General features: G+C 42.6%; 1 protein-coding gene across 1 annotated transcript in view; it reads right to left on the reverse strand.

The window, feature by feature from the left end:
• ZSWIM5 (zinc finger SWIM-type containing 5) overlaps positions 1–13,071 on the reverse strand; it is a 184,365-nt gene that overhangs the window by 60,417 nt on the left and 110,877 nt on the right. Inside the window, exon 2 of the mRNA XM_017540806.2 lies at positions 9,838–10,194. Coding sequence (XP_017396295.1) covers positions 9,838–10,194 — 357 coding nt within the window. The remainder of the gene's footprint in view (positions 1–9,837; positions 10,195–13,071) is intronic.

The raw sequence follows: 13,071 nt of genomic DNA on the forward strand, positions 1-13,071 counted from the left end.
TTGAGATGTAGTCTGGTTTGTCACCCAGGCTGAAGTGCAGGGGTGTGATTTTGGCTCACCACAACCTCTGCCTCCCAGGTTCAAGCAATTCTTCTGCCTCAGCCTCCCGAGTAGCTAGGACTACAGGCACGTGCCACCACGTCTGGCTAATTTTTTTTTAAATATTTTTAGTATTTTATTATTATTATTATTGTATTTTCACGGTGTTAGCCAGGATGGTCTCGATCTCCTGACTTCCTGATCCGCCTGCCTCGGCCTCCCAAAGGTATTACCAGAGTGAGCCACCACACCTGGCCTAAAAGTTTTTTTCTTTAAATATATTGTGGCACTCTCTCCTGGCCTGTAAAGTTTCCACTAAGTCTGCTGCCAGACTCCACTGTATGTTACTTTTTAATTTTCTCTTGTTGCTTTTAGGATCCTTTCTTTATCCTTGACCTTTGGGAGTTTGATTATTGAATGTCTTGAAGTAGTCTTCTTTGGGTTAAATCTGCTTGATGTTCTAGAACCTACTTGTACTTGGATATTGATATATCTTCCTCTAGGTTTGGGAAGTTCTCTGACTTTATCCCTGTGAATAAATTCTCTACCCCTATCTCTTTCTCTACGTTCTCTTTAAGGCCGATAACTCTTAGATTTGTCCCCTGAAGCTATATTCTAGATCTTGTAGGCATGTATCACTCTTTTTTATGCTTATTTTCTTTTATTTCCTCTGACTGTGTATTTTCAAATAGCCTGTATTCAAGCTAATTTCTTCTTCTGCTTGATCAGTTCTGCTATTAAAAGACTCTGATGCGTTCTTCTGTATCCCAATTGCATTTTTCAGCTCCAGAATTTCTGCTTCTTTTGTTTCAATCTCTTTAATAAGTTTATCTGATAGAATTCTGAATTCTTTGTGTTATCTTGAATTTGAGTTTCCTCAAAACAGCTATTTTGAATTTTCCTTCTGAAAGGTCTCACATCTCTTGTTTCTCCAGTATTGGTTCCTGGTACCTTTAGTTCATTTGATGAGGTTGTGTTTTCCTGGATGGTGTTGATGCTTGTAGATGTTCTTCAGTATCTGGACATTGAAGAGTTAGGTATTGTAGTTTTCTCAGCCTGGGCTCGTTTGTACCCATCCTTCTTGGGAAGGCTTTCCAGATATTTGAAAGGACTTGGGTATTATGATCTAAGCTGTATCTGCTTTAGTGGCCACCCGAAGCCCAGTAATGCTGTGGTTCTTGCAGACCCATAGAAGTACCACCTTGGTGGTCTAGAACAAGATCTGGAGTTCTCTGGGGAACCAGGAAGAGGCTCTTGTTCTCTTCCCTTAGTTTCTCCCAAACAAATGAAGTCTTTCTCTGTTCTGAGACACCTGGAGCTGGTAGTGGTGTGGCATAAGTACCCTTGTGGCTACCACTAGGACTGTGCTGGGACAAATCTGAAGCCAGCACCAAACTAGGTCTCACCCAAGGCTTGATGTAACCACTCCCTGGCTACCATCTAGGTTCACTCAAGGCCCTGAGGCTCCATAATCAGCAGGTGGCAAAGCCAGCCAGGCCTGTGGCCTTCTCTTCAGGATGGCAGATTCCTCCAGACTCTGGGTGTGTCCAGAGCTGCCATCCAGGAGCCAGGGACTAGAGTAAAAAACCTTAGATGTTCACCTGCTGTTCCATTGTACTGTGGCTAGCTGGCACTCAAACCACAAGACATAGTCCTTCCCACTCTTGCTGCCCCTTTCCAAAGGCAGAGGAGCCTCCCACGGCCACCACTACCACAGGCCAATGAGGAGTACTGCCAGACTACCACTTAAGGCCCAAGGCCTCTCCAGTCAGCTTTCGGCAAATGGTTCCTGGCTTGGGACTCATCCTTCAGGGCAGTGCACTCCCCACTGGCCCAGGGCAGGTCTAGAAAAGCTATCCAAGAGCCAAGTCCTGGAACTGGGGACCCCAAGAGCTCACTTGGTACTCTAGACCCTCTGGCCAAGCTGGTACCTAAGATGCAAGACAAAGTCCCCTTTGCTTTTACTTCCACTTTTTTAAAGTGGAAGGCATCTTGCCCCCCACAGCTACCACAGCTGGGAATGTGCTTAGTCTCACCTGAAGCCAGCAAGTTTCAGAGTCTCACCCAAAGTTCTCAATGTAATACATGGGTATCAGTGCTGGTTATTCAGGGCCTCCAGGGCTCTTCAGTTAGCAGGCAATGAATCCTGTCAGGATTAGTTCCTTCCTTTCAAAGGCAGCAGGTTCCTTTTTTGCCCGAGATGTGTCAAGAAATGTAGTACAGGGAACTAGGGCCTGGAAAGGGGACTTCACAACTCTGACTGCTGCCCTATCCTGGTGTGGTTGAGCTGGTATCCAAGACACAAGGCAGACTCATTCCCACTCTTCCCTATCTTCTCCTCAAGCAAAGGGACGGGGTCTCTTTTGGAGCCGTAAGCTGTGCTGCCTGGGGCTAAGGGAAGGGTGATGCCATCACTCCCTCAGCTATTCCAGTTGTTGTCTCAGTAGGTCACATGTCTCCCCACAGTCCACTGTCTCTGGGCCCAGATCAGCACTAGGACTTGTCTATGAGTTGCAGTCCTTGAGGCCTAGACGGCCTTTTGAGTTTATTTAAGGCCCCAGAGCACTTTAGCCCGCAGAGGTGAGGCTTGCCGGAACTCAAGTTTGGACTGGTGGGACCAGCAATTCCTCTTTGGGTAGGGCTGGTTTAAATGCTCCCTCTGTGGGAGGTGTCAGCTGAGTTTGGTCTGGTTTTCTTTTCTGTTATAATAGGGCAGCACTCAGTTTAATGCCTCAGAAATGCTGCAATTTCTGTCTCCCCAATGTACCAAAATGCTTTCCACACCATGCTGTCACTGCTGGGTGATTGGGTAGGTGTGGCTCCCGTGATTGATGACTGCTTTTCCTACTTTCTCAGTGCCTCTTTTAGCAATATGAAGTTAAAACCCTAAGTGCTCACCTGATTTTTGGATCGTATGTGGGTACTTTTTTTGTGTGTAAATGGTTCTTAAATTGGTGTCCTCATGTGAGGGGGTAGGGAACAATTGGTGTAGCCACCTTCTATTCTGCCATCTAGTTCTGTCCCCTTGCTCAATCTTTCTTTTTGGATAAGAGAAACTGAAGTCCTGGCCAAGATGCTGTAACTTAGAGAATCGGGCTATAGAGTTACCAGAGCAAATCACAAATAGGACATGGAGTAGTACTAGAGGCAGAGCTGAAAGGATAGTCCACATTTGAGTAACCAATCCAAAGAAAACAAGGCAATGTCTAGCTACAAACACATATAGGGACTAATACAAGAAACTTTTTCAGGGAAGTGGGGACAAGAGCAAAGTTTGGACCTGTTCTTGAGATTAAAAGCAGACAGCTAGCAGTTTTAGGAATTTTATTCCTACTATTTTAGGTTTGTTTTGGTGAGGAGTGAGGTTAAAGAGAAAGGAAAAGGAGAATGTTCTAAGTGTTTAAAGATTTAGCAGGGAACAGAAATGTGATTTCAAATATCATTTTTATTTAAAATTTTTTATTCTAAAATTCTGACTTTCTCCCTCAGTTCTAGATCCATATATTCAACTGTTTATCAGAAATCTTTACCTAAATGTCCTAGAAGTATCTCAAACTTAAATTTATCTTCCTCCTAAATTCATTTCTCCTCTTTTGTTCCCTAAATGAATGGCAGTATCATTATCAATACCTTTAATGCCATCCTAGTTAGACATTTTGGAATTCAGTTTTCTGTCTTCCTCTTTACTCCTCATTCATCCTATACACCTGGATTTTTAGTCCAGTCCATTTTACCTCTATGGTATCTCCCCTTTTTGTATCATTTCTTATACCAGTACTGGTTATAAAAACAAATCAGGAAAGGGCTTGTACAATACTATGGAACCTGTCATAGAAAGCTAATGTAAGTATGAGATAAACATGTATACAGAAGTAGTAGTTTCTGGAGAAGGTTGAGAATCACATCTCAAGTTGATTGTGGCAATTGCAGCCTAACTTCAGATAAAAATTAAGATGTGGGAATGGGAAGTGTAATGAGGAATGTATGTTTCTTCAGCACAGTAGTAATGAGGGAAGAGGGTTGTTTAGGTGACAGTTGTGGTGAAAAGGCCAGTACAGGTCCTGAACCAAGGCGGCCAGTTCAAGAAGAGGCAATAGAGCTTGGAAATAATTCTGGGGGAAAAGATGGTGGGAGTGAGGCACAAAAGCAGGTCATAGCCCAGCTGTTAAGGTACAGAGCTATCCTTCTCTCTGGTGCTACAGACCTGGGGATGGGACAGAATTCAGGTCTCAAAAAAGTCAGAGAAGTAGAACAGCCTCTTTATGTGGGATAAGAAGAGATATTCTATGTGGGATAAGAAGAGATATAGAGAGCTACTCTTTGACAGTATCACTCAAATAGAGCTCAGTTACTATGTAAACACTGCAACTTTGAGTATAAAGCAACTGAATATTTTTGCTAGTTAGCAAGAACTCCTGGAAACCTGTCTGACTGTTCTTTATTTTATTTATTTACTTATTTGAGACAGTGTCTTACACTGTTGTGCATGCTGAGGACAGTAATGAACACATCATTGTTCATTACAGTCTTGACATCCTGGGCTCAATCAATTCTCCTGCCTCAGCTTCCTGAGTAGTTGGGACCACAAGTGCACACCACCAAGCCTGGCTAATTTTTTGATTTTTTGTAGAGATGAGGTCTCACTATGTTGTTCAGGCTGGTCTGTAACTCCTGGACTTTGGCAATCCTTCTGCCTTAACCTCCCAAAGTGTTAGGATTACAGGCGTGAGCCACCATGCCCAGATCTGACTGTTCTGAGGCTGTTGTGTAGGATTTGATTGGCTCTGTTGAACAACTGGGAAGGTTGTGCTGAGGTTGTGTGTAGGACTTGATTGGCTCTGTTGAACAACTGGGAAAGGTAGGTCCTTTGGCATGTGGACTACTCTATTATACAGGCCACCCACCGGGTCTTATTGCCTCTTCCACACTAGTAGCTAAGTTATTGTATTAGTCCATTCTTGCACTGCTATAAAGAAATAACGGAAACTGAGTAATGTATAAAGAAAAGAAGTTTAACTAGCTCATGGTTCCATAGCATGTACAGGAAGCATGTCTAGGGAGGGCTCAGGAAACTTACAAGACAAAGGAGAAGCAGGCACATCTTACATGGCTGGTGCAGGAGGAAGAGAGACAAGTGGGAGGTGCTATACACTTTTATTTGTATTTATTTATTATTTTGAGACAAAGTCTGGCTCTATCACCAAGCTGGAGTGCAGTGATGCAATTTTGATTCACTACAACCTCTGCCTCCTGGTCTCAAGCCATCCTCCCACCTCAGCCTCCTGAGTAGCTGAGACTACACGTGTGCACCACAATGCCCAGCTAAGTTTTGTATTTTTTGCAGAGACAGGGTTTTACCATGTTTCCCAGACTGGTCTCAAACTCCTCAGTTCAAGCAATCCACTTGCCCTGGCTTCCCAAAATGGTGGGATTACAAGTGTGAGTGTCCGTGCCTGGCCTATACACTTTTAAATAACCAGATCTCATGAGAACTCACTCACTTTCACGAGAACAGTAAGGAGTAAATCCACACCCATGATCCAATCACCTCCCATCGTGCCCCTCCTCCAACAGTGGGGATTACAAACCCAATATGAGGTTTGGGTGGGGACACAAATCCAAACCATATTATTCTGCCCCGAGCCCTTCTAAATCTCACATTCTTCTCATATAGCAAAATACAATCATCCTCTTTCAACAGTTCCACAAGTCTTAACTCATTTCAGCACTAACTCAAAAGTCCACAGTCCAAGTCTCATCTGGGACAAGGCAAATCCCTTCCACCTATGAGCCTATAAAATAAAAAACAAGTTAGTTACTTCCAAGATAGAACGGAAGTATAGGCACTGGGTAAATATACCCACTATTCCAAAAGGGAGAAATCAGCCAAAATAGAGGGGCTGCAGGTCCCAGGCAAGTCCAAAACCTGGCAGGGCAGTCATTAAACTTAAAGCTCCAAAATAATCCCCTGTGACTCCATGTCTCACATCCAGGTCACAGGGATGAAAGGGGTGGGCACCTAAGGGCTTGAGCAGCTTCACCCCTGTGGCTCTGCAGGGCTCAGCTCCCATGGCTGTTTTCAAGGGCTGGTGTTGAGTATCTGTGGCTTTTCCAGGTGCACAGTACAAGGTGTTGGTACATATACCATCCTGGGATCTTGAGGACAGTAGCCCCATTCTCAAAGTCCCACTAGGCAGTGCTCCAGTGGGGAATCTGTGTGGGGACTCCAACCCACATTTTCCCTCTGCACTGCCCTAGTAGAGGCTCTCCATGAAGGCTCTGCCCCTGCAGCAGACTTCTGCCTGGATATCCAAGGTTTTCCATATGTTCTCTGAAATCTAAGCAGAGGCTCCCAAGCCTCAACTTTTGACCTCTGTGCTTAACACCATGTGGAAGCTGACAAGGCTTACGGCTTGTACCCTCTGTAGCAGTGGCCTGAGATGTATCTGGGGCCCTTTTGGCCACAGCTGGAGCTGGAGTGGCTGGAATGCAGGGAACAGTGTCCTAAGGAGCAGGGTAGCAGAGCCCCGGGCCTGGCCTATGAAATCATTCTTCCCTCCTAGGTCTCTGGGCCTGTGATGAGGGGGGCTGCCATGAAGGTCTCTGAAATGCTTTTGAGACATTTTCCTCATTGTGTTGGCTTTACTTATGCAAATTTCTGCAGGCAGCTTGAAATCCTCCCCTGAAAGGGGGAATTATTTTCTACCATATGGCCAGGTTGCAAATTTTCCAAACATTTACCACTATATTTCCTTTTTAAATATAAATTCTGAAAGTTTTACGTTATTTTTTTTGTTGTTCACGAATATGAGCTGAGGTTGCTAGAAGCAGTCGGGTTACATCTTCAACACTGCTGCATAGAAATTTCTTCTGCCAGATACCCCAAATCATCTCTCTCAAGTTCAAAGTTCCACAGATCCCTAGGGCAGGGGAACAATGCCTTCAATGTCTTTGCTCCAGTTCCCAATAAGTACCCCATCTTCATCTGAGACCATCTCAGCCTGGACTTCATTGTCAATATCACTATCAGCATTTTGGTCACAACGATTTAACAAGTTTCTAGGAAGTTCCAAACTTTTCCTCATCCTCCTGTCTTCTTCTAAGCCCTACACACTCTTCTAACCTCTGCCAGTTACCCAGTTCCAAAGCTGCTTCCACATTTTCAGGTATCCTTATAGCAATGCCTGACTTCCCGGTACCAATTTTCTGTATTCTCGTTCACTCTTGCACTACTATTAAAAAAATAACTGAAACTGGGTAATTTATTTTTTAAAAAGAGGTTTAATTGGGCCGGGCGTGGTGGCTCATCCCTATAATCTCAGCACTTTGGGAGGCCGAGGCGGGCAGATCACAAGGTCAAGAGATTGAGACCATCCTGGCCAACATGGTGAAACCCTGTCACTACTAAAAATACAAAAATTAGCTGGGTGTGGTGGCATACACCTGTAGTCCCAGCTACTTGGGAGGCTGAGGCAGGAGAATCACTTGAACCTGGGAGGTGGAGGTTACAGAGAGCCGAGATTGCACCACTGCACTCTAGCCTGGTGACAAAGTGAGACTCTGTCTCAAAAAAAAAAAAAAAAAAAAAAAAAAAAGAGGTTTAATTGGCTCGTGATTCTGCAGGCTGTACAGGAAGCATGGCTTGGGAGGCCTCAGGAAATTTACAATCATGATGGAAGGCAAAGGGGAAGCAGGCACATCTTATGTGGCTGGTGTAGGGGGAAGAGAGAGAAAAGGGAGGTGCTACACACTTTTAAATAATCAGATATTTGAAAACTCACTCATTATCCGGAGAACAGAGAGGGGGAAATCTGCCCCCATGATCCAATCACTTCCCACAAAGCCCCTCCTCCAACATGGGGGATTACAACTGGACATGAGATTTGAGCAGAGACACAAATCCAAGAGAAAGGTAGTTTAGGGAAACTCAAAAAGCTTTAGAGAAATTCAAAAAATTCTTAAGTCAAATGAACCTAGGTTATAAATAATTTCCTTATTTTGTAAAGCAGAAATTATTATACCCCACAAAGTAGTTTTGAAACCTAAATGAATTAACATATATAAAGTCCTTTGCATGACGCCTTGAATATAGTAGGATCTAAAAAAACAAAATGAAAACTGGCTTACGTAACTCCTCTTCTTAAAATTTTTCTTTTTTCTTTTTTTTTCTTTGGAGATGGAGTATCACTCTGTCACCCAGGCTGCAGTGCAGTGGCATGATCTCAGCTAACTGCAGCCTCCGCCTCCCAGGTTCAAGTGATTTTCCTGCCTCAGCCTCCAAAGCAGCTGGGATTACAGATGTGCAGTTGTGCAGCACCATGCCTGGCTGATCTTTTTTTTTTTTTGAGACAGAGTCTTGCTCTGTCGCCAGGCTGGAGTGCAATGGTACGCGATCTTGGCTTACTGCAACCTCTGCCTCCCAGGTTCAAGTGATTCTCCTGCCTCAGCCTTCTGAGTAGCTGGGACTACAGGCGCACCCCCCCCACAATGCCTAGCTACTTTTTGTATTTTTAGTAGATACGGGGTTTCACCATGGTGCCCATGATGGTCTCGATCTCTTGACCTCGTCATATGCCCACCTCAGCCTCCCAAAGTGCTGGAATTACAGGCGTGGGCCACCATGCTCAGCCTGATCTTTGTGTTTTTAGTAGAGACAGGGTTTCACCATGTTGGTCAGGCTAGTCTTGAACTCCTGACCTCAGGTGATTCAACCACCTTGACCTCCCAAAGTGCTGGGATTACAGGCGTGACCGTCATGCCCAGGCTCTTCTTAAAAATTTTCAGTGGTTTTCTATGATTAGGCTTCTACAATCTGGCTTCATTATAAAAACAAGCATTTGGTGGGTGCAGTGGCTCACACCTATAATTCCAGCACTACAGGAGGCCGAGAAGGATGGATACCTGAGGTTAGGAGTTCAAGACCAGCGTGACCAATATGGAGAGATCTTGTCTCTACTAATAATGTAAAAACTCAGCCAGGCGTGGTGGTGTATGTCTATAATCCCAGCTACTTGGGAGGCTGAGGCAGGAAAATAGCTTGAACCTGGGAGGTAGAGGTTGCAGTGAGCCGAGATCTTGCCGTTGCACTCCAGCCTGGGCAACAAGAGCAAAACTTCATCTCAAAAAAAACCCAAATGAACAAAAACAAAAAACAAAGAAAAAAGCATTTATTTCAGACCTGTCTGTTGTTACTATTAGATTATAAGCTACTTTAAGAACCATGTCTGTTTTAGACCCTCAACAATCAACACTCTTCCCTGCACATGGAACTTAATAAATTTTGTTGAATGATGAGTGAACATAATCTCTTTCTCCATTCATGCACCCCAATATATAGTTCATAAGCACAACACTAACACATTCTCCTTAGGATAACTCTGATGCTAATGTAGGATCCTAAAATATCAAGGGAATTCTCATATCCATCTTAATTCACTGAATGATACAAATTATTTTGTATCTTTTCAGTGAAAAGAAATTTCACTGAACATTTCAGGTTCCTGGGGACAGGGACTGCATCAACAAAGTCCATAAACTAGGCCAATATATAATACTATAATTCTCTGTTCTTTTTCACCAAAATCTTTTTGAGATAGACAGTTGGAAGGCTTTCAGAAACCTAGAGTTAAGCACAGTTGTTTGGATAGAGTGAAATTATTAAAGTTAAGTGATTGCAACTGCAGAAATATCCTAGCCTCTTAACATGCAATAAAGCAAAAAAGTCGAGGTAAGAGGGTTGCTTTGGTGACAGTGATGATGAAAAAGATTTTTTTTTCAATAAAAATGTTGTACAATTACCGTTTACTTGGTTGATTTCTGAGTTGGAAGATAGAATCTCATCTGCCAGTTTCTGCGCAGTAGGAAGAACTTCAGTGTGGTGTGCCGTGATTAAATATTGAATAAACTTTTGTAGCTGGTCCCTATTCATCTGGAAAAGGGTTTCAGAGATAGGAAGACGCAATTTGACTTGGTCTGGTTTACGGATCCTGTAGAGTGAGAGTGCTACCACATGGGCACAGTAGAATATGTCCTTGTTCCCACAGCCACATGTCACTGAGGTGATTTTGCATCTATCAAAACTGATTGCAACTTTGTAAGTCACTGCTGGTTCAGAAGCAGTGGCCAGCTCAGTTACTGTGCCACTCAGATGAAAGCCTAAGGAAACAAACAAACAAAAAAAAACTGTGTTTAGAGATTCTGTAGTAAAAAACTTAGATTCTCATCTTGCATTTGAATTAATCAATTCCTAAGCTATAAACTGAGTATCTCCTATACATGTACATGATAAGCTTTGCCATAGACACAGAGGTCAATGAAATTCAGTTACTGCTCTGAAGAAACAATATAGAAACAGTCCTTACCCTGGAGTCCATGAACCTCCTAAACTGATATGAAAACTTCTGTTTGTACATGTATACATTTTTATGGAGGGATAGTTCATAGCTATCATCATAGTCTCAGAAAGACTAATAAGGGACCCTACATAAGTTAAGTACCTCTGTAGTAGATTTTCAGCTCTAGGTGGTAGGCAAAAACAAGTCTACAAATAATATTTGTATAATCTAGAGTAAGGCAGATGTTATAAATGAAAGAGAATCCAAAATGCCATGAGGAAGATCAAAGAAGACTAAAGAAAATTATTCTTCTTTAAAACATAAAATTCCATGTTGAACACGTAAGAGGCAAGAAATCTAAGACATGAAAGGCACAGCTAGGTGCAATGAAACTATGTAGTGTTACACCTCTACTCACTAGGCACACAGCAACAATTTTGAAATGTAGGGAGAATGCATTTTTAACAATGAAATTAAAAGGTAAAATCAATAGCAAGTCAATTATATAATATTAATTATTCTTTATTATTTTTATCTCTGGGGTCTTGCTCTGTTACTGAGGCTGGAGTGCAGTGGTGTGATCTCAGCACACTTCAGCCTCTGTCTCCTGGGCTCAAGCGATCCTCCCACTCCCAGCCTCGAGTACAAAAATACAGGAAAATAAAGGAAAGCCTAATGCAAAAATGAGCCAGGTGTGGTGGCTCATTCTTGTATTTTTATTGGAGACGGGGTTTTACCGTGTTGCCCAGGCTGGTCTGGATCTCCAGGGCTGAAGCAATCCACCTGACTCAGCCTCCCAAAGTGCTGGGATTACAGGTGTGAGCCACCATGCCTGGCTGCTCTTTACTTTAAATATGATTCTTCTTCTTTGAAAAGAATATGTATTCATCTAATCATTAAGTCATTCAACAAAAGTTTAATGAGACCTTAAGTATTGAACTGCTAGGCCCAGGGATGCTAACAAAAAAAGAAGGTATTTGTGAAGCATCTGCTATGTGGCAGAACTGTTTTGGGTACTTTTAATAATTTATCATAGCAACCTTATAAAATCAGTACTATTTTCCTTATTTTAAAGGTATGTAAACTGAGGCTCAGAAAGTTTAAGTAATTTGCCTAAGGCCCTAGCAAATGTGACATACCTGAGATTTGGAACCAGGAGGTCTGATTGACTCCAATGTTAATTTTCTTTTCATTATATTTCATTATCTCTAAAAGGTGCAACAACAAAGTTCTTTCTTATCAAAACTCACAGACATGCTTAGTGCAGTGGCTCACATGTGTAATCCCAATGACTCAAGAGGTTCAGGTGAGAGGATTACTTAAGGCCAGAGGGGCCAGCCTCGGCAACACAGTGAGACCCTGTCTCTACACAAAATTTAAAAAATGTAGCCATCACTGTAGCACATGGCTGTAGTCCCAGCTACACATATAAGTAAATTATTACAATATGATGTGCCAAATGCTACAGTAGAGACAGGAACAAAGGTGAGGCTAATTTCAGAGACTTTCCTGTTTAACTGGACTATACACTGTGAATAGGAAAGCAATTTTATATAATCTTGTATCTGTTGGAGAAATATTTGTCAAGTAATAAAAGGTACATATATAAGTTTCAGAGCTACCACTATGATCTGGCAGAATTAATAAATGCAGAGAAAACTTTCCAAAATTCAAGTTTCAGACAATTATGGTTAATTAAAATAAGACCCAAATTTATAAGCATATGCATAAAACCTAAAATTATCACATAAAGGCACACACATTTAGGTCTAATCCAAAGGAAGATACACATTCCTGAAAACATTAAGCTTAATTTCTAGAACAAGAAAAAGATAGAAATAAATTCACTAACTTCATAGCCTCCAGGTTTGGTTAAACCCCAGACAGGCTTTTTCTCAGCAAAACAAACGGCAGGTTTAAAAATATTTACTGTAATTTGTCTAAAGCAAAGTTTAAAAGTTATATTCAAACATGATTAATTATATATAAAGACTGCCTTCACTTAAGAACTAAGGATGCTTTGGCCAGGCATGGTGGCTCACGCCTGTAATCTCGGCACTTTGGGAGGCTGAGACAGGCGGATCATGAGGTTGGGAGTTCAAGTCCAGCCTGGCCAAGATGGTTATTTCAGTGTCTACTGAAAATACAAAAATCAGCTAGGCGCAGTGGTGGGTGCCTGTAATCTCAGCTACTTGGGAGGATGAGGCAGGAGAATCGCTTGAATCTGGGAGGCGGAGGTTGCAGTGAGCTGAGATCGTGCCCCTGCATTCTAGCCTGGGTGACAGAGCAAGACTTTGTCTAAAAAAAAAAAGAAGGAGGCTGGGCGATGTGGCTCAGGTGCTATAATCCCAGCACTTTTGGAGTCCAAGGTGGGAGGACTGCTTGAGGCTAGGAGTTCCAGACCAGCTTTACAACATAGAAAACCCCGTCTCTACAAAAAATCAGAAATATCTGTGACCTGACTTCACAGTAAGGCCAAAAAAAAAAGGATAGCACATAAATAAATAAGCAGGGAGTGTGGTGGCACTCATCTGTAGTTCAAGCTACTTTAGGGCTGAGGTGGGAGGAATGCTTGGGCCCAGGAGTTTGAGGTGGCTAGATAACTATGATGGTGCCCCTGTACTCCAGCCTGGGAGACAGAGTGAGATCCTGTTTCTTTAAGGAAAAAACTATTTTAAGCTCCTAATTTTGGGGGAAA

The sequence above is a fragment of the Cebus imitator genome, unplaced genomic scaffold (genome assembly GCF_001604975.1).
Source record: "Cebus imitator isolate Cc_AM_T3 unplaced genomic scaffold, Cebus_imitator-1.0 Scaffold129, whole genome shotgun sequence".
Lineage (NCBI taxonomy): Eukaryota > Metazoa > Chordata > Mammalia > Primates > Cebidae > Cebus > Cebus imitator.